Here is a 22,095-nt window from a genome sequence, read left to right as displayed (position 1 = left end):
AATTAAATTTAAAACTAAAGCAAAAAAACCATTGATCGATGGGATTAATTGATGAGTTTTTACATGTGTTGGTCCCCATAAAAGTAATAGATTGGAAAGAAACATTTTTCGTTAAAATTTTCGCACCCGCACTCTGTCTACACTCGTGTAGATTCCATTTTTGTGAAGCTAAATATTCCATTTAGTGAATGGAGATAAATCGACCGTGTATATATATAGATTTATTGGTAAGAAATAAAAATACTTCAAATAAGAGGAAGAATAAACTGAATTTAATATAAGTGAGAATTGAAAGAAGTGAAAAGTAATAGCTTAAATTAGGTGTTTTGGTCAATAAAGCGTCCACAAATCTCTTTATTCAATATTCAATAAATCTTAGATTTAACAATAGAAGATGAGAGTTAATACCTTAAATATAGGACTTAATAAGCTAAAGGGAAAAATGAATTTAATATAAGTGATAGTTTAATTACATTATGGTTTTAGCCCTTATAATAAAGAGAAGCAAAATCAATTCTTTAGTAGTATAAATATTTGGCTGAAAGTGAGTCATCCTTGGTAAACTAGTGTGCTCATATACTTGTCTCTTGGCTGTTAAGGGGCTTTAGGAAAAACTGCGGCATTATGTGTAATTTGATCATTTTTTCCATCTATTGGGGGGATATGGAAAGAAAGAAATAATCTAAAGGGAATGGTATAAAGGTCAATAGTGATTGGAGTAGTGTTACAGAAGCACAATTCTCTTATAAAAAAATCTTTATGATTGTCATGGGACAGTGGAATTGAAATATACACAGCAGCATAGCAGGATTTTTAAATTAAGAATTAGTGCATTCACATATCAGCTGCACGTTAAAGTTAGATCTCAACCAAGTATGTTAAAGTCTGCTTATCATTGATTCAGTTCTCAATGCTTACTAAAATATGGACCATAATGTGTAAATATTACAGTTAGGCTTCAATATAATTTTAATGGAATTTGAAGGATTTTTAATTTCTATATTTCTGTAATGGGTAGTAATCCATTATTGTTGATACATAAAAGGTGAAGGTTTTGTAAATGATTTATATGAATTGAATGAAGGTGCCACCCTAGCTTGTTTGGATGTCCCCTTTTCCCCTTCGTTAATAAAAATGTGAAATGTAAACTTAGTCAATATTTAATTTGTGCTTTAAGTAATCTTTATTAATGTAGATCAACTTACTTATACATTCATCTAAAAGAGTTTTTACATGCATGACCCCAACATCATTCAACATTTATTTTAGAAGAGGAAAAAGGATCATATATAGATTTTACACTCCCAAGATGCTTCCTTTTTCTTTCTAGCATCATGGTAGGTATAGTATTGGTTAATTGGTATATATTATTCTTATTCTTCTTCTTATTATTATTATTATTATCTGTATGACAAATTATTATTATTTAGTATTATTATTAGGGCAGTGATGTGGGTACATCCATTATTTTTTTTTCAGAGGCACACCCCAAATCATGATTAGGGGCATTAACTCAAAACTTCCCCTATCTTTTGATCTTTACCATTAAAATTAAGAATGGTTTCTTTGTCTTTTTACTAGGGAATAGGGATGTTCATGGTTTATAAAAAATTAGTTAATGACCACCCCATTCTGAAAACACAGCAACTATTCCAACATATTTTGTTTGGGACCCGGCCATAAGGCCATTGCCTACGTGATAAATTTATATTAAGCTCTATATTTTATTTACTAGATTAAATTAGGTTTTATTTTGTAATTACTAACCCATTTTATCTGAAACATGGGACAAAAAATAATATTCATGTATTGAGCAAGTCTTGCCCATTTTGAGTTAGAAACTAAATTAGATTTGATTTGTTACTGATGGATTAATTTTTTAGCCTCTGTTAAAATTTAATTATCTTTGTTTTTTTTCTCCGAATAGGATGCTAGCTAAGCTACCTGTTTGAAGGAGAATCCATGGATAAGCTGTTCAACGGAGATGGTAGAACACGCCAAAGATGATGAATGACAGTTCTGTTAGGGGAGAATCTCTATATACTAAGGGTGGATAGAGGTGCTGCTATTGGAAGTTGAGTTTGCAAAGAACGATAGAAGACTAGGTAGTAGTGGGTTTATCCGGTTATGTTCGATAGAGCTTGGACGCGCGGGAGATGGGAGCTAGGGCGATTAGTGAGCAGGTTGTTTGACATTGTAGGAATAAAGCCGGAAGGTGTCCGGTGAGTGGTTGCTGGTTTTCTGTGGGGTGTCTGGTTACAGGAGCTGCAGTGATCTTCGGCAATCTTCCAGCAGATACAGATGGAAATGAGAGAGAGAGAGAGAGAGATGAAATTAGACACTAGTCAAAACATGTTGGTACAGGTCAATATTATAGATTTAGAGAGGAATGTAATTAGACCCCGTCAAAGACCATCCAATTCCATAGGTTAATACCAGACTAGGAATCCACATCCATTGGTTAATAACAGATAAAGGAACCAATTCTGGATTTTTTTTCCCAAGCAAGCCGTTAACGTGATATATAAATATAGAGTGCTTTCAAACCAAAGACAAGATACCCCTACAGAAGGAGGCATTCAGAGCTGCATGCAGCAGAAGGCATGGCTGTGTGATTACACTTCTCAACAGAGTTAAAAAGTTGTCTATTGTGGTGTCAAGGCAAATAAAATCACGACTTTGAAGCAAAACTAGTAAGGAATTAATGCCAATTAGATAGGTTTGTTATAAGAGGCGATAGAGCTTAACTCTAATAGAACAGATGTAATGTTTTGCATGCAGGTCGAACTACATTGTCTACATTTTACATTTGAAGGAAAGGAGTGTTAGAAGAGGGTTGCCTGCCTTCTGTTAATTTTCCTTCTCAATTAATTATAATGGTGAGAAGCTTCTAATTCCTTATGGTATCTCAACTATAACCAACAATGTCACCTTATTAAGGTTGTGGGGATACTTATTGGGGATAAATACTCCATGTTCCTTCCATTTTTCAGGGACTTTTAGCTGTATTATTATTTGTTCTCGGCCTTTGTTCTATGCCGGTTTGCTTGGATGCTGCTGGAGATTCAACAAGCTTTAGTGTTTTAGATTATGGAGCTGCTGGTGATGGCCAAACGGATGATTCCAAGGTAAACCATTTAAGCCTGTGTTTGGTTTGAAGGAAAAAGTAGGGAAAGGAAGAGAAAGGTAGGGAAACCTTTATAAATACCTTTTCCTTCACACCAAACATATATATAGCCTTAGTCTTTTTAATTTTCATTTATTAATTTGGGTTGCATGGGCCTATAACTTATGATCGTATAATGTCTTCTGAAGCAGAATATCATATAATTATATGAATTTTCATTACAGGCATTTTTGGAGGCTTGGAATGCAATGTGTTCTAGTAGATCAACAGATATTCCTATAATGGTTGTTCCAGAGGGAAAGACATTCTTGGTGAAGCCTGTAAACTTTTATGGTCCTTGCTTGGCCAAGAACGTCAATGTTCAGGTAGACTTATATCAAACACTTTCATGTCTCAAAGGGAAGCCTTTAATCAATTGCTAAATACTTTTTTCCGTTAACAGTAACAGTAGATGAAAAATACTTTCTATAAATTAACACAAATTGGACTTCTCGTTATATGATAATAATTTGACCAGCATATACTAAACCCATCATTGTTTTTGAGTTGATAAGCTGGTTGCACTACATGGGTGTTATCAGTTATGGTGTGGCTTAACCAAAATCTACAGATGTGAATTGATTACTTCACGAGAGAAGAAAATTTGGCAGCTCAGGTTCTATAGCTTGGGCTGTCAATAGGGTTTTTGCTATAATATGACACAAGGAGAGTCCTGTTACATCAATTCATGCATTCGGCATGGACAACCAATGTTTAGTTGAGGTGCCCACAGCACCCGAGGTAGGGGAAAAAGGGTTGTGGCTCAATTTTAGTCTTAGTTTGCTGGTTTTTTTCTTTCTGCTTTTGGATTTTGGAACAGGCCTGGGTCTTGGGAAGGCTAGGTTCTTGGGTCCTAACTGGGTCTTGTATGTGTTGGCCTAAGTTTGGTTTTTGTTTTGTTGTGGGGTGAGGTGCTTTGTTGAGCCTTTGTTCTTGGAGTTTTTGGCCCATTCGATTCTTTAATCTTCTTTGTTAACGTTGAGCCTTTGTTTTCGCAATGGTTTAATTTGTATGTAGATAATGGGAAGCATCATAGCACCAAACACGATTAAAGAATGGGAGGGGGTCGATGCAAGGTGGATGGCGTTCAACAATGTGAGTGGACTTAGCGTCAGTGGATCTGGTACTATTGATGGACGGGGTTCTGACTGGTGGAATAATTCATGCAGAGATCATCCTGGCAAGGTGGGTGTGTTATTACACTTACTATATAATGAGAATAGATAAGATTTCTTATTATGTTTTCGGTTAGGTTTCTATTTCAATTTGTTTTTCTTAAATTAATTAACTAACTCAACTGTCGGTTTTTTTTTTCTTTTTCTTTTTTGGGAATTTTCCCCTTTCAGGGATGCACCACTTTGGCACCAACTGTAAGTAATGCATGCATGCATATCAACATATATACGTATAGTGAATTTAATGGGTTAGTCTAAATGTATAGTGTTAATTTGTGCTAGGTCAAGTACCAGAAATGTCAAGTGTATAGGAAAAGCAATTTTAAGAGATGTATACGTTTTGGATACGCATGGATATACATGAAAACACTATAAATACTTCAATAAATCATAAAAATACATCAATACCACTAAATATAAGGCCTCAATGAGGTGTAGATACATTAAATTAATATATTTTAATGGTTTTACAAAGACATATATCGTAATCAATTATTATTTCATTAAAAAAACTATGCTTAACTATTATTTATAAGTTATAATTCTTAAGTTTTAAGGGATGGGAAAACCCAACTATCCTATCCGACCATAAAACATGCATTTGCACAATTTCTAAGTGCCAATATAATTAATAATTATTTCTTATTAAGTAATTCTTATTTACTTTTATTTTCAAAAATTATAAAAATAAACATTATATAATATATTCAAAAAAATACCGAAGAAGAAAATTTTCAATTGCTCTATGGACATGATAGATCATCCGTAGATCTATAATATATTTAATCATTGTGATTAGATCATAAAATATAATTAATTATTAATTATTTTTAATTCTAAAAATATATAAAAACAAAAAAATATTAAAAAGGAAATTGCAATTGCTCCATGGATATGATAGATAATTCGTAGATCTAGAACATGCTAAGTCTTTATAGGCAGTAAGGGAGATAAAAAAATATTTTCAATTTTTTTGTTATTTTATATTTTCTCAAATCTCTTCATAAAATTTGTATAAATGTATTCATAACACATAAAAAAGTGATTTGAACATATTTAATGTAGATCAACATAAATTTAAATATTTTCAAGTATTCAAGGAAAAAATCATAAGATATTATAAAAAATTGAAAAAAAATACCTATTTTTGTAATATGTTTTAAAACTTGAAAAAAAACTTAAAAAACATTGATGATTCACACATGTTTTTTGCATATCTAGCACTTTTTAAATGAGATTTGTAGTGCTGGAGGTATTTGTGGGTGAAAGAAGACTTATTTTAGGGGAAAGAAGCTTTCTTTTTCTTTTTATTTATTTTTTGTTTTTTTTCATATCCTTTTTGTAGAATATTGGTCGATACACTACCAGTATGCCTGATACACCTCCAATACAGTCCAATATGGTGGAAAAAAGACAATACTACTAAACCATACCTTGTATCAGAATTTGAAAGATACAATACAATATGCCCAACACAAGACGTATGGTATTGAAATTTGAAACTTTGGTTGTATCCTGGAGAGAAACTCTGACTGAGGCGACTAAAACATAGGGATGCTTGGATCATCATAGATCTTTCAAGGGTGCTACTTGGCCATGAGACCAAACCCAGAACTACCAACCCAGAAAATGTTGGAAGTTTCTGAGTTGAAAAGTATTGAGTTGGGGATGAAGCCCTGTGCAACCAAAACCAATTCCAATGTACAAAAAAGGTTATATAAAGGAAAGGGAGGTAAAGAAACCTTGGCCATCTTGAGCCTTATAATTTGGGTTCGATGTGGTCAGGGTTTTTGGTATTAATTGAGCTGTGTTGGATTAGGTTCAATTTCTTCGGATGGGCTAGTGTTAGCATCAACTTTGCGTTACCTCCATTACCTGTCCTAAATTGATCCTTGGCTTGGTCATCCCTTGGTAGAAGAATGCTTGTAGACATAGAGTTCATCCACCATTATCCCAGAGTTTGTTTAATTTACTAGAATTTCCCTTCTTGGTTTCATGAAATTTATTTTTTTGGCCCATGATTTGGTTCACCCAAATATTTGTCTAGCTTGTCATTTATTTATTCACCTATTTACTTGGTACTCAAATTAAGAAAAGAAAACTGATGATGAGCAATTTGTTAAAAAATGTTACACAGTCAATGGAATTCCAGAATTGCAACGAATGTCATCTCAGCAACCTTCGGTTCGTCAACAGTCCACAGGTTCACATCCTGGTGTACCAGTGTAATGGGATTTACATTGATGGAATTGTTATTAGGTCTCCAGAGAACAGCCCAAACACTGATGGCATCCACATCCAAGCAGTCGACAATATGTTCATCCAACGTGCAGACATTGGCGCTGGTAATCATTTTGATATTTATATCATCTTTCCTAGCTTACCCCTTTATGCTTCTCACTGTTCTACATTCTCCGTTCTACCACCCTCAATTTCAGAATAAAAAAACTGATTTTGATTTTTTTTATGCCAAATAGGAGATGATTGTATCTCCATAGGAGATTTCACTTCCAATATTAATGTCAAAGATATTATATGTGGTCCTGGCCATGGTATAAGGTAAGCTTATTCCGAAACTGGTTGACCCGAGAATCAGTTCTGTTTCACCCTAAAATCATTTCTGGGCCAAAAATTATTGATTTGATCAGCAATCCACTGTTCTGGGCGGTTTAACTGTCCACCTGTTGATCCAAACAAAGGTTTTTTAGCCTTTTTTATTTAATTATTTTTTTATTGTTTAAATCAAAATGGGCCGTCCATTTGAATTGGATGATAAGACCATTTGACTCGGAAGCCGGTCGGATTTTTAAAACCTTGATTTATCCCTTTTGATAAGTCCAGCTTGAAATTCGATAAACTTAAACCTATATTCAAAATGGGTTAGTCTCCAACTTGAAAGAATGCCGACTACTAGTTCCTTCCATCCTAATAAATAAAAAAAATATTAATTTATAGGATTAAAAATATCAATTAATTTTTACAAATTAACCATTTTTTTTACCGGTGAAAGCAGTATTGGAAGCTTGGGGATGGGAGGTACATCATCCAAAGTGGAGAATATTAATGTCAACAATGTTACTCTCACCAATACCATGAATGGTGTAAGGATCAAGACATGGGAGGTATGAAATTAGTAACCCATCCACAAGTAATTAAATCTCCACTCTTTATCAATTGGAGAAATGTCTCTTATAATTTGATGGTTCATTTAGTCGCCTAATAATGATCAGTTTCATGGGCTTATATAAAATTCTAAATATTCAATACTGTTAATGTGATTATATAATTCTTCTAAATCATCGATCTCTTTCGTTTTTTTCTCTTAAACTTATTTCAATAGGAGGGACAAGGATACTGTCGAGGAATCACCTTTGAGCATATCAGGCTCACCAATGTCCAAAACCCTATCATCATTGATCAACACTATTTCTGCTGGGTAGCTGGATGCAAAGACCTGGTGAGAACTCAACTCAACTCAACTCTCTCTCTCTCTCTCTAGATCTCAAACTGAATCATTAATTCTTCTTGTTGTGTTTATGAAGCCAACGGGCACTCACATAAGCAACGTTACATTTTCTGACGTGATGGGAACTTCAAGCACCCCTGTGGCCATCAATATGAACTGTAGTTCCGCTGTTCCGTGCAGTGAAATATCCTTGGATTCAGTACAACTTGTGTCTGCAACTTCTGGACAGAAGGTGACCACTAATTGTAAAAATGTAATCGGAACTGCAACTGGACCAATCCAACCCATTGTTCCTTGTCTCACAAATAAAGGCTCTTTAAAATCAACATGTTCAACCTTTCGCTGTGCAGTTACTGGGTTTGGGTTTGGGAAAACTCCTTAGGGAGAGTGAGAGTCTGAGAGAGCAATTACTACAATTCCTGTAATGGGTGTTTGTATCTTTGTGCTTTGGAGTAATAAATCGAATTTACTCTAATCTCTTGTCTTTTTGTTTTTTTTCATTTTAGTGGTTACATTCCATCTTTAATAGAAATACAGTTCTTTGGAGTTCTGCTGCATATCGGAGCGCTGTATGACGGGCATCGTTCCGAATTTCTGCAACCACCTCTCACCCATCAGAATTACTCTGCAGACGAACTTCATCTTTATTCTTTGTAACACAAAACTGATTATATGTTCAGTAGCACCAAAGAGTGGACTAATCTAGCCTATAATTAATTGGACATTGTGGGGGTAATGTTTCTGTTTCGGCAGAGGACTTTCCTCTGAACCCTACTCTCATTTGTTCCATTCCGGATTGAGTGCGTGTGGACTTGAAGGGATTTTTCCTTCGAATCCCCTCATTCTGTCACACGTTGTCAGGATCTGATATATATCAACCAAACTGATAACCAGCTATTCCCTAATTTCTATTTTATCTACATATTTCTTTTCATAAAAGAAAAGCAAAGAACTTTTTTAAAAAATTAACAAATTTTGTTTAATTAATAAAAACTAGGGTTAATTAGTTGCAGAAATGGAAAGGTGGGAAGCGAGAGAAAGAAGAAAGTGGAGTAGAAGAAAAGAGAGAGGGGGGGGGGGGGGGGGGGAGGGGGTAAGTGGAATAAAAGAATAAAAAGAAAAGGAGAGAGAGAGATGGTTCTCCTTCCTCCCCTTCATTCCATGTCTGCATGGTTTTCCTTCCTCCCCTACCATTTATTTATTTTTTGGTTTTTTTTTTTGTATTTCCTTTCTCTCAAAATTTCAAAGGTAACACTAGCACATATAATAAGATTGTAGCAGGTTGCTACCTCAGCTAAAAAGCCCTTCACGAGAGAAATTTGTTTTTCCAAAGAGTCTCCTGTTATTAGTATGATGTCTTTTCATTTTCAAAACAAAAGAGGCTTTCTAGATGCACCGAATTAATGAATGCAAGAAGTTTGATGAGGGTGTGTGACCGGTGCAGCTGGTTTATCGGGTCATAACTCGTTTTGAGGCTACAAGAAGATGACTACTATGCAGTTGGTTTCTTCTTTGTTTTTGCACTTTATTTCTTACAGCGGTGATGTTGATGGTGCTGATTTTGTTTCTTTGACGATTATTACTATTACAGGCAACCCTAAAAGGTCATTGCTTATCCAGAACAGCAAGCATGAATAATATTAGAGCGTTTGGTTATAAAATTCTTGTCATTGATCTCATTCTTGTCAGAATGAAAAATCAGCCCATAGCACAAAAATTGGAGTAGCTTGCAACATGAAAAATAATCATGCCCCATCTTGCCAATTTTCTTTCTTTAATGAAAGTTTATGCCAATGGTTAGAAACCACTAGCATAAATACACTTTTATGAAAGCATCTTCTTGAGAGCACTTTTTCAAAAGTAATTTTATGAAAATTACTTTTACGAAAGCAAAATATTTTTACAAAAGAACTTTTATGAGAGCACTTTTATAAAAGTACTTTTTATATGAAAATACTTTTACAAAAGCACTTTTATAAAAATAATTTTATGAAAAATACTTTTACAAAAGCAATTATATAAAGTACTTTTATGAAAACACTTTTACAAAAGTACTTTGGAGCAACGTAAGGCATTTGTTAGTTTGAAAAGAATTTATTTTTCAAGAAAAAAGTATTTGATCCATAGCAATATTTTCTCATTTTACCCATTTTTACCCATTCTTGTCCATTTTAGAATTTCATCTTGGACAAGAATGAAAAAGAATGAGAGTTGAACCAAACATGGCCTAGGCATTTGCAAAGCTATGCTATAGTAAAATGGCAAGCCATTTTCATTGTCTTTTGCCCAAACCAAAGAAAAAGAAGTAGAATTTGTACAACAAATCAACAATGCAACTCCTTTCTTATTTTTAAAATTTCGTTTTTAGTCTATTTGTTCTTCTTTAGATTAGTAAAGGGGTAGTCAAGATACGTTAGGAGTGTTTATTAAGATAGTTAAAGTCAATTAACTCTACTATGCTCCCATTTAGGAGTGTTTATTTTTAAACATTCATTGGAGAAAGCACTTATTTTAGGCCAAGACTACACCAAGAAGCACTTACATGTCTTCGAGAAATAAGTCTGAATAAGTACTTTTTCAGAAAATAAGCCTGTTTTGAATAAATTCAAAATTTTGGTATTTTTCAAGTGCTTATTGCATTTTCTGGTCTATCTTGCCTCACAACTTAATTTCAAAATATCTATATTGCCCCCATTTGAAAGAAGCACTTTTCACCAAACACTATAAGTGTTTATTAGGATAAGCACTTATTTGTCCAATAAACATACCCAAGCAGGGGCTAACTTAATTAGCTTGAGAGCCAATTTGAGAGGGATTCAACATTGATTGAGTTGCATTGAAAGAGACACTTTGGGGAGGCTACTAAAGATAACTTCACTAGAAAGTCAATTTTGTAGCTCATGTAAATGTATTTTTGACTTTATGGTTTTTTTCACCAAACATGGCTTCACGACTTTCTGTGTGGGGCTTACCTTCCAACTCCAGAAGTCATGTGAAAGCCCTACCAAACGGGAACTAAGACAACCTCATCGGAAAGTCAATTTTTCAATCCATGTAAGCCTATTTTCAGATTTTTTTTTGCCAAACATGGCTTATGGGTTTCCATATTTTTCAACTCATGTAATATTAGAAGCTACTTCATGCAAGCCCTCCCAAATGGACACCAATTAAGTTAACAACTTTATTAACTTAGCATACCTATCTTAAATGAAATAAACTTAATTAATAAAATTAATACAATTATATAGATAAATTAATAAAATATTAATTTAAAATGCTTTGAAAGTAAAATTAAAAATAGTAAACATGAATAAAATTTAATTATTCATAAAAATAAAAAAGTATAAATTTAAATCAACAAAATTAACAAAAATAATATGAATTTATTTAATAATAATTAAAATAAACAAAATTGTTTTTATTAATAAAATTAACAATCATTCTGGTACCTTGGTTCAATAATTCATAATAAGGGAGAGATTAAGGAGATTGTCACCCAAAGAATTAGAACAAGTTGGGAAGGGAGGGGTGCATTTTGTGTGAAAGTGAATATCATTCAGATTAAAAGGAAAATTCTATTGACAATTGTAAGATAAGCTAAGTTGCATGGAGTAGAGTGTTGGGTGGTTAAGAGACAACATGTCAAAAAAATGAGAATGACAGAACTGCAAATTCTAAGATGGATGAGTGGAAAAATAGAAATGATAGGATTAGAAGTAGATCCAATAGATTATAAAATGAGAGAGAGAGAGAGAGAGAGAGAGAGAGAGAGAGAGAGAGAGAGAGAGAGAGTACACTAAGATGGTTCATACACATGCTTAGAAGGCCACCAACACATCTAGTTAGAAAAAGTGATCTGTTACAAGTGGAAGGGACTAAAAGAGTTAGAGGTAGACTAAAAAGGTCATGGATAGAAGTAGTAAGAAATGATTTAAGCACCAATAATTTAACAACAGATATGGCTTTAAATAGAACAAATTGGCAAAATAGGATTCGTGTAGACAACCCCATATAGTTGGGACAAGGCATGGATGGTGATGATGATGATGATGATGATGAAAAAAATTAACAATCACTAAAAAATTATTAGTTATACAATTACTTTTTAATTTAAACTCTATGAAAAATTTAATAAGTGTTAATAAAATTTAACATGAACTCAATAAAAAATTTATAGAATTTAATAAATGTTAATAAAATTTAATTACATGGAGGTGCAACTTGAATTGTAGTTAAACTAGCTAGACATAACCTAAAAAATAATGTATGAATTGGAATTGGATTGGGTCATCTCAATTGGAAATTCCATTGTGTTCATAAACTTCAAATTTGTTTAACAAAGGTCGTGCATCGCATAGGTCCTGACAAATAGAAAGATAAAAAGGGACACAATGGAATAGAGAGCGATTAAAAGAGAGAACTGAGGAAGATCTTGCTTTGCTGAATTGCTACCGCTGTTGGTGCTGCTTGAAAGAGGGGGATAATGATCACTATTCAAATTTGGTATGATGCTTTCAAAAAAATTGGTATGATGTGTGAGAATGTAAGAAAGGACAATTAGGTTCGAAAAAAACCATTTTTTGTCCCGTTTATTGTTTTTACCGTTTTTGTGAATTATATGCTTTTTTTCTTACAAGTCATCAAACTTTATTAAGCAGATATCTAATGGTGACTAGTGAGAAACCCTCTAATTCTTGAGAACCTAAAGAAAATTGGTTTACTTCATTGTTATTCTATACCTCTTAGCGTTATTTTCATATAAGTACACTAACGTGGGATATACATACAAGAGATGGACATCACTAACAAATCAAAAGCCTTGGCTATTGAATTATGAGTCACTTTTGTATATAAGTCCCTTGTTCCTCTCATTCATTTCTAATGTGGGACTCTCTTCATTCCATACATTACTCACATGTGAATCTCAACAATGTCCCCCTTACATGAGTGAGTCTCTTCCACATTGAGTATTTCATATTGCCCCTCGTGCAAAAGCCATTATCATATTACTAAGCTTGACATTCACCAACCAAAGGCCCTTTGTTAATGACCATAGGGGACTAACTATGGAAGCACATTCCCATGGGTGGAGTTACCATGAGAGATCAACCACTATTACCAACTATTCGATCATGGGGAAGCATGCAAAGTTATAGGAGTTACCACGTACATCATGGTAGATCAAGACTTTGCTTGCCTTATTCTTTTTGTATAATCTCTCTTCTTCTTCCTTTCGGAAGCTTGAGCAAGGAAATTAAAACCCACAAAACAGTGGAGGCAGCTTTTGTAATGTTTTCTTTTCTTCAGTTGTTTAACTATAAAAATGAGAAGAGAAAGCAAATACTATGGATATGAGCATCCTCTTCGAAGCTTTTCAAGTGATATGTCTAAGAGCAAATCAATGGCTGTCAATGCTATCTAATTATTCCCTTTTTGGCTATTATTTGTTTGACATGGAGTGAAAGGGAAAGTAAATAAAGTTTTTGAAATTCCTTGACAATTTTTCCTCAAGTTTCTCGTTTCTCTTATTATCTGTGAAACCATACACAACCTTAGTGGGTGGGGGTGGGGGGGGGGGGGTATACACCTTGATAGTTGAACCTTGCTGGCCTTAGCAAGGCCTTTCCTTGAAAATATCAAAAAACAGAAAATAGTTTATATATGATGCGATATGATATGCCTTAATACGTGACGAAATTTTAAACCTCGTATAGGGGCGAGGGAATTGTCACAACTCAAGCACACCGGGATTATACATGTTCATGTTTTATTGGGTAACATTGCATGGGATAAGCAGTTGTGGCACAACAAATTGAGACTCAACTTCTTGATTTTCATTGGTTTTCTGTTTTCCAATAAAAGAAGAAGAATGAAATTATCATATCAGTAAGAAGTTTTTTTTTTTTTTTTTTGTTTAACTATGGGTGGATTGCAATACATTTGAAACTTTTTCCCTTTTTTACAGTGAAAATTTTATTTTTTTGCCAAAATAAATTAGAATGGTGTTGCACAAAACCCAGAAATGTAAATTCAAATGGCACTCAAAAATGAAAGAAAAATAATGATAAAATAAGTAAACAAAGAAGACACACAGATTTACGTGATTCAACTTATAACTTACGTCCATGAGTGAAGGAGTAAAAATCCATTATAAAATTAGCAATGGAAAAGAACACAGACCTGTGCACTCACAACCTCACTCATAGAAAACCCTATACCCCAAATACACCCAAAGCCTCTCAACTTCTCTCACAAGACAAAAGATGAAATTAAGAATACAAAAGAACCTCCAAAGTACATAACTCATCGTATTTAGTTTGGATCCATAACTGAATATGGATCGGATCTGTACTGCAATAGGGGCTCCGCCCCCACACGCCCAATGGTGGTTAGTAATGGGCTACGGGCCCCTACGCTTCCACCACATACCACTATGAAAAATTTCCTTCAGGCTTTTCTCAACTTAATTCAGAGGTGAATTTGTAAAGTGGATTGCCACAAAGAATTCAAGGCACAACCATAACAAATGGTTTTCCTAAAAGATATGAAATCATTAACATTAGCCATGCCTTATCCCAAATATATGGGGACATGAATCCTGTTTCCCCTATAATCTGTTCAATTTAAAGTCATGCACCCTAGAAAGTATAAACTAGCCTTTCTCACCATGTGGACAATATGGATGGAGAGGAATAAAAAACAGTTTCAGGATAGGTCAACCAGGAAGGTATAATGAAAAAGCAAGTATGGGTCATATGGAAACTATCAAAACAAAATATATTTAAGATAAATTTTGATGCTCAAGAGAGAGTGGAAAGAGCAATCATAGGGTGAGTGATGAGAAACAACCCGGGGCAAGCCTAGTCCAAACACAACAGAGGCCATAGACACAAGAGAAGCTCATATATGGCAATCCAAAGTGGGGCAAGCCTAAACCAAACTAAAGGAGATTCAAATAGTTTATATAACACCCATATGGTAATTCTATTAAAAGTGTAAGTGCAAATTGCAGGGTAGAGGTGGCAAAGACGGAGGCAGCTAGAGATAGTAGGTCGCCTTTGAAAGGAAGAAAGAGCAAGAGAGATTTTGAAGAAGATGGAGCTTGAAGATTGCAGGAAAAGATGTTTTAAAACTATTGGAATGGTCTAGAGGAGGAGCAAAATGAGACTTCTAATCTTAAACACCACAGTAGAAATAATTAAAACCATATCTCTGATAAGAACCAAGAAAAGGAAAACCCTTGCAAAGCAATGGATGAATGAAATGCTAGATGTTGGTTACAGCAGTATACAACAAATAAATAAAGGAATGAGGCCATGGTAACTAAAATATGAGTCGCTAAGGCTAAATTTGGGAGTGCTTATTCAAATGAGTTCTTATTTTGGTCTAAGACGATCACACCAATAAACACTTATTTGTGTTTAAGAAATAAGCCCGAATATGTGCATATTCTTGAAAATAAGCACTTATTCAAGAAGCCCAAGTTTTGAACTTAATTTCAAGCGTTTATTCTTATTTTTTGGAGATACCTATTACCCTTATTTGAAATAAGTGCTTTTACACCAAACATTCATTAGTGCTTATTGGGATAATCCCTTATCCAACAAGTACATATTTATCAAACAAGCATTCCCAAACATGGATTAAGGCCCTATAATTCAAGTATCTGCAATAGATTGTATCCAATATATATTAAATGTCAGATTCTACCAAAATATATGTCAACTTAATTTGAAGAAAAAATTAATTCTGTACAGGTGATGTATGATTTTGTTTTGAGGAAACAAGTTGATGACTAATATAATCCAACAAATAATTAATTAGATAGAGAAATAATGGTCATGAAATTCAATTTAAGAAGCTGTAACGTGTCATTTTCAAGGTTTGCAATAGCAAATAAGGGGAATCCAATAGAGATTATATATTCAATTTCACGTAACATCTAAGAATGGAAATTCTATTTAGGAAGATATATGTCATCAAAGTTTTGCGAATTCCAATACTAGCTAAAATTCTAGGCATAATAATAAGTAGAGAAAACAATCGCAGAATTGGTATTCATATACACAAAGTAAATGACAATTGTGAAAAAGAAAATAGAAAAAAGAATTCAATTTCTACTTAATCATCGATTAGTATAGGTCAAGTAAAAAGCTGGTTATAAGCATGACACCATAATCGAGTTTCAGATTCGAACTTCCCTTGGTTGAAAAATGTTGGAATCCTGTGGTTGCCTTGCGGTCTGATGTCCGTCCATGTAGAGGGTTGATGGTGGTTGGTGGACTACAGGAGTTAAAGTTGCCAATGTATTAGGAGGTTACCATGGTGAACGATTACAATATGAAGAGAAAGTCTGAGAGATACAGATTTTTTAAGTACTTATGTGGAATAATCCATAAGCACTTCCTATTAGGATTGAAGTAGAATATAGAGGGAACAAAGATTATTTTTTTTTTTTCTTGAGACGATTGCATGTTCTGTTGAATAGAGAAAATCTGTTGAAAATGAGGAGATTTGGTGAACGGAAAGAGCCTAAATGTTGAAGGGGGGAGGGGGATTATAGAGGAGGTAGGTGGGAGCCGTTGAGTTTGGAACTTTGGATTTTGGGTAGATATTTTTTTCCTAAATTTTTGCATGAAGAAAAAGCATGGAGATTGGGAAGGAGGAGAAAAAAACGGGGAAAAAGGGAGTGGGGGAGCGAGAAGAGAGGAGTGAAAAGTGGGGGAGGTTCCGAAGGAGAGAAGGAAAAAGCGGTCCAGATCTTCTGCCCACGAGAATCCTACCCACGTCTACCCACAACACATTATCCCTCGTGAATTGGGAACATCTCCTTCTATATAATACTATGCAGAGAATGAGATATTCTCCATGTGTGGCTGTGATAAACGTGGGCAGAAAATCCAGACTCAAGAAAGAGGGGGAGAGGAGAGAGAAAGGAAGAGAGGAGAAAACAGGAGACAGAAGCTTGCAAATTGAATTGAGTCAAAATGTGCAAATTTTGTTTTCATTTCCATCTGTGCATGCTTTTCCTTTTCTTTTTCTCCTATTTCTGTTTTAATGTAATTAATTGGGTTTAACTATTTTTTGCGCATTACAATGCCCAGAACCAACGGTGTGTCTAAAACTTTCCTGCTCCGCCTCCATTTTCTTTTTTCTTTAATTAGCGTGGTGCTATATAGGTATATATATAGCACTGGTGCTATATAGGCAGCATTCGGTCCCGAGTCTCTGCGACAATCAGCAAGAGATCTTACCAACCAGCCAGTTGATACCTTGTTCAAATGGGTAGTTTTTCTTTCCTTCTTTTTTTCTTTCATCTTTTACAATTTGAATTCAGATTAATTGAATGCAATGGGAATGCATTGGGGGTTGTGGAACCAATTATAATGCCCCACATTAGTTATTAATTCTAAGTGAGAGATTTTTTTTTTTTTTTTTTTTTTTTGCAAGGAAAAACTGGAAATTCATTAGCAGAAAGTTAAGGGAACATTTGGATCCCTTTACATGATTTCTCAAAAAGGTTGGTGAGGTTTACTGAGCTAGCATAGCTATTTACAAAAAAGTTCATATGCCTAGCTCTCCTTGCCATTTCATGGGCTGGCAAAATAACATCCCTGCTTACATACATGATTTTTATATTATCAAAAAGAGATAAAAGTTCCAAAAAATAGTTGTAGAGAGCTTACTAGTCCCACTGTATCTGGTTGCTTGTCCCTTTGAACTTTGCTAACACTGCTTGGGCATCTGAAAACAAAAAACTTGTCTTTACACCCATACAAAAAAACTTTCTTAATCATCTAATCACAGCCCAAAGCTCAACTGTTGCTGGGGATCTTGCCAAACATGGTTCTCCTTATGCAAGGATAGGATTAGACCTGTGAGTGAACATATACAAACCAATAGGTGTAGTTTGTGTGAATGGGTTCCATGAGCCATCAACAAGAATGATCGGAAATTCTAAGGATAAAACTTGTTGTAAATCATTTTCTGATTGATGATTTGGTGGATTGAGGAGTTTGAGTCTCGATTCTTTGTAACTACATTAACTTTTAGCCTTTCTCAATATTTGGATGGGATCTGGGTTCACTTTGTTAAATAGTTGATCATTTCTTGCATCCCATATGCTTCTGAAGATAGCACATATCTTCGCAATATAGTTATACTTTATCACTTTATTTTCCAAATGGGAATTGTGTTGCCACCACTACTGAATTAGGTTAACTTGGCTAGAATTCAAAAGGATTTTTGGCACCAAACCAACCTGAGCTTGCATCCAAATTGCCTTAGAGAGAGGGCATTGTAGGAAAAAGGTGTTCTTGGGTTTCTGGAAAAACTTTACAGAAAGTGCACCCAGTTTCTTCTCTTCTCTTGTAGCTCCATATTTTTGTCTTAGTTCGAACAGCTCTATGGAGAACCTTTCACATGAAGATTTGGCATTTGTGGGAGCATGGACTTTTCCAGATTCTAGGCCAACTTAGAGGGCTTATTTATGATTGGAGTGGAGTTTCTAAGAGTGAGTGATAAGCTGAATTTACTGTAAATTCTTCATTGCTCGTATTCTTCCAAAGAATTCTATCAAGCTGTTGCATGTTCATCAGTGGATTACTTAGAATGGCTTCAGTACTTCTTTCTTCAAACAAACTGTTGAGGAGGTCAGCATTCCAGGTCTGTTGATTTGTGATTAACTCATTAACTTTCATGTGGAGGAGTTCAAGGCTCTTAGTTCTTTTGGTTGGAATGTTGTTCTTGAGTTGAGGCACCCATGGGTCCAAGGGGAGTTTAGTTCATTTTTTAATCTGATAATACATTTCCACCAAGGGGAGTTTGAGGTTTTTTCCTTTAACTCAAAGAAACATTTATCCTTGAAGTATTTTTCTTCCAGTTGTTGGGACCAAAAACTGTTCGTAGAGTTTAGGATTCTCCAAGTTGACTTTAGCATTAAGGCTTTGTTTATCAAGGAGAGTTTTCTTATTCCCAAGCCTCCCAGGGATTTCGTAGGGCAAATTGTTATCCATTTGAGGTTACAGTTTCTTGATGTGATTGCACTACCAGCCCACTAGAAGTTTTTTTGCATTATATCCAAAGTTCTACATAAGCTTGGGGAGAGGAGATTTGTTTGCATGATGTACACTAGTATGCTCTAGGTAATTGCCTTGACGAGTGTTGTACGACCTGCTTGGGACAAGGTTTTTGCTTGCCAGTGCTCTATCCTTTGGGTGAAGTTGTCTAACAACTGATGATTGTTATGGTTTACACCATTTTCCCCATCTGTAAGCCAGGTTCCCAAGTACTTTGAGCTATAGTTTATGATTTTCATTTTGACTATACAACTTAGCAGTTTTTGGTGAGTTCTATGCATGCTTTTTCTAAACATCACACCTAATTTAGTAGTGTTAACATGCTGCCCTGAGATTTGCTCAAAGAGCTAGATGATGGTTTTTATATGATGGAATGAGTCCGGATCTGCTTTACAAAATAAAAAGCAGTCATCTGCAAACAGTAGATGGGTGATGGGTTGTGAATTTCTTGAAAGTTTTATTCCTTGGAGCTTTGAGAGATTTTTTTCCCTTTTTACGAGTGTTGAGAGAGTTTACATTCCTATGATGAAGAGGTAAGGTGAAAGGGGGTCTCTTTGTCTTAAACCTCTTTTGGTTTAAAAAATACCCATTGTTGTCCCATTGAGTTTGACTGAGAAGGATGTTGTGGATATACACTACCAGATCAGATCACACCAATCTGAAGGAAAGCTCATTTTTTTCATTGACTCTACTATGAATTTCCAACCCATCCTATCAAAAGCTTTTGCCATATCAATTTTCATGGCTACCCATTTCTTCTTTCCTTTCTGGGTTTTAAGCTTGTGTATGATTTCCTTGGCTAGAATGACATTGTCTGTGATACTCTTCCCTTAATTGAAGGCAACCTGGTTTTCTTGGATTAGATTTTGGAGGAGTGGCTTCATTCTGTTAGTTAGGACTTTGGTGAGGATTTTGTACAAAATATTGCTTAGGCTTATTGGTCTAAAATGTCCTGCTTTTTCTGCACCCCTCTTTTTTGGTATAAAGACCAGATTGGTGTGATTTAATTTTTTTAGTATTCTCTTTGAGTGAAAGAATCTTTATATCATTCTTGTAACATCATCACCCATGAGGTCCCAACAGCGTTGGAAGAAGAAAGCAGTGTAGCTGTCAGGCCCAAGAGCTTTATGAGGATTCATTTGGAACATAGTTATCTTGACTTCTTCTTTTAGGGGGGTAATATAAGCTTCTGACTTTCCTCTGTTGGTATTTGATTAAAATGGAGTGAGCTTAAGAGGTTTGGGTCAAAGGATTCTTCTCAACCCGAGATTTGAAGGAGATGTGTGAATTGGGTTGCTATGGCTTCAGGTTCAGATATCCATTGGTCTTGGTTATCTTTCAGGCTTTCTATTGCTCCCCATCTCCTTTTGTATTTTGCTCTCTAGTGAAATAATTTGGTGTTTTTGTCACCTTCCTTTAGCCATAATTCTCTAGATTGAGTGGTTGTTCCCCACACCAGATACACAACCATTATGTTCATGTATTCCAATCTCTTGTTTTATTTCTTCTAGGTGATGACTATTGCTATTAGTTTTGGTTCCTCCTTTATGAACATCAGTTGTATCAATTTTGGACCCGATCATGACTCATGAGGCAAGGTTTGTACGTGCAAACTCTAGTATGGTCAAATAGTTTCGTGGTTTGGTAGTTTTGTCTATTAAAGAAAGGTTGTTTTTAGGGGTGAGCAAATGGGTAGGTTCTACCCAGAATCAAATGGAACCGACCCCCACCCAGGTCGGTTCCAAGGTCTAGGGGTTTACTCTATCCGAACTGACCTGAAGAACTGGCTTTGGAACTGAACTTGTCTTGAAATAAACCCCAAAATATTTTTAAGGATGTGAAGATTTGAGCCCAAACATTCATGGTTAGAAAAGCAATGGTCTCACTTAATCATCGATTTACTTAAGTGATTTGATCATTTGTTTTCATTTTAATATTTGTATGTGTATAATAAATAATGTAAAAGATAATATTTACAAAATTTAAATTATAATGACAAATTTTCAACCATATATTAATATATTATGATAATCTACATATTAAATTACTCAAAGTTTTAAACTATATATTATCATTATTGAAAATTAAGGTTTTGAATGACATGTTTCATATTTTTTTTTCTTGAAGGGGGAGAGTAAAGAAAGAATAGGTTCTACGGGTAGACCCTGGAGCCAACCCCGAAACCACCAAGACTAGAACCGACTTTCACAGGGTAGGTTCCAGCTCCAAAAACCTAGAACCGATCCCTACATGGTAGGCTCCAGGTTCTGCCATGGAACCTAGCTGTTTTTTGTTGCCCAGGATACAATAAAGAATGCTAAAGAACAAAATGTTTCATTAGGTATAGAATTAGCGGAGAAGTATGGACATGCCCAATGTAGATTTTTTATTTCCACTGAAAAACTATAAACATTCAAAAGATCGAAAACTCATATTCTATGCATCCATACCCGCCCATGAATTGACATCAATTCCGAGCTGGCACCTACTCAAAATGTACTTTGAGCCTACAAATTCTGACCCTGGGCTGAATCGTCATTGTTCCTAGAATTAGAACTGTTAGCTCTGGAATAAAAGAGTTTTAGGAGCTAATCTATAATTTGCCAACTGTGACATGATGACAGAGAAGCAGTGATTTGATTGGGTGGTTCGGGATCATTCTGGGGTTTTGATTGATTACAGAGTTTGAAGATTGGGGAGAGCACCATCAATATTGTTGAAGCCTGGACAGCCAAGAAAAACAATTTGTGTAGCTTTGAGGACCAATCGTATGAGAACCATCATTGAGGGAGATTCCAAGCTTATTATTGATTCAGTCAACAAGTTGAAATCCTCCCCTTCGTGGACTATTTCAACCATTAATAGCTTTGGTGGTAAATCATGGGCAACACGGGTGAGCCTATCATGGAATGATGGAAAACTGTGGTAGTGAGTCTAGTGAGTCTAGTGACTAGTGAGTCATGGGCCGCAGGGTGAGACCATCATTGAATATTTCAATCATCATGGAAAAAGTATGGCAAGGATGGGAAAGTTAAGGAAACCTTTACAAGCCTTGTATAGGTTTTCCTACCTTTTCCTTCAAAACAAGTATAGCCTTGATGGATGCAATTCTTATATTATTGGATTTTGCACATGGTTCTCTTTTACATTCTTAAAAAAACAGCTGTATGGTTCTATTGGAGATCAAGCAATTTATCTAGCCAATAGTTA

General features: G+C 34.9%; 1 protein-coding gene across 1 annotated transcript; it reads left to right on the top strand.

Annotated features, from left to right (window-relative positions):
• The first annotated feature begins 2,530 nt into the window (after positions 1–2,530).
• LOC104595465 (putative polygalacturonase At3g15720) lies at positions 2,531–8,282 on the top strand. Its single transcript, XM_088897116.1, has 11 exons — positions 2,531–2,693; positions 2,782–2,879; positions 2,994–3,128; positions 3,352–3,492; positions 4,184–4,351; positions 4,513–4,536; positions 6,479–6,686; positions 6,819–6,900; positions 7,355–7,463; positions 7,682–7,798; positions 7,884–8,282. The coding sequence occupies exons 2-11, from the start codon at positions 2,877–2,879 to the stop codon at positions 8,187–8,189; spliced, it is 1,293 nt and encodes a 430-aa protein (XP_088753242.1). The 5' UTR covers positions 2,531–2,693; positions 2,782–2,876; the 3' UTR covers positions 8,190–8,282.
• Positions 8,283–22,095: the final 13,813 nt, after the last annotated feature.

Source organism: Nelumbo nucifera, chromosome 2 (genome assembly GCF_055504915.1).
Source record: "Nelumbo nucifera cultivar China Antique chromosome 2, China Antique-T2T, whole genome shotgun sequence".
Taxonomy (NCBI): Eukaryota; Viridiplantae; Streptophyta; class Magnoliopsida; order Proteales; family Nelumbonaceae; genus Nelumbo; species Nelumbo nucifera.
This window is presented reverse-complemented; position numbering and strand designations above follow the sequence as displayed.

What these genes read in the sequence shown, in the direction of transcription:
- LOC104595465 (XM_088897116.1), top strand. An exon ending in GCCAAACGGATGATTCCAAG is followed by an intron (nt 3,129 to 3,351) that starts GTAAACCATTTA and finishes TTTTCATTACAG; the next exon opens with GCATTTTTGGAGGCTTGGAA. An exon ending in TAAGGATCAAGACATGGGAG is followed by an intron (nt 7,464 to 7,681) that starts GTATGAAATTAG and finishes TTATTTCAATAG; the next exon opens with GAGGGACAAGGATACTGTCG.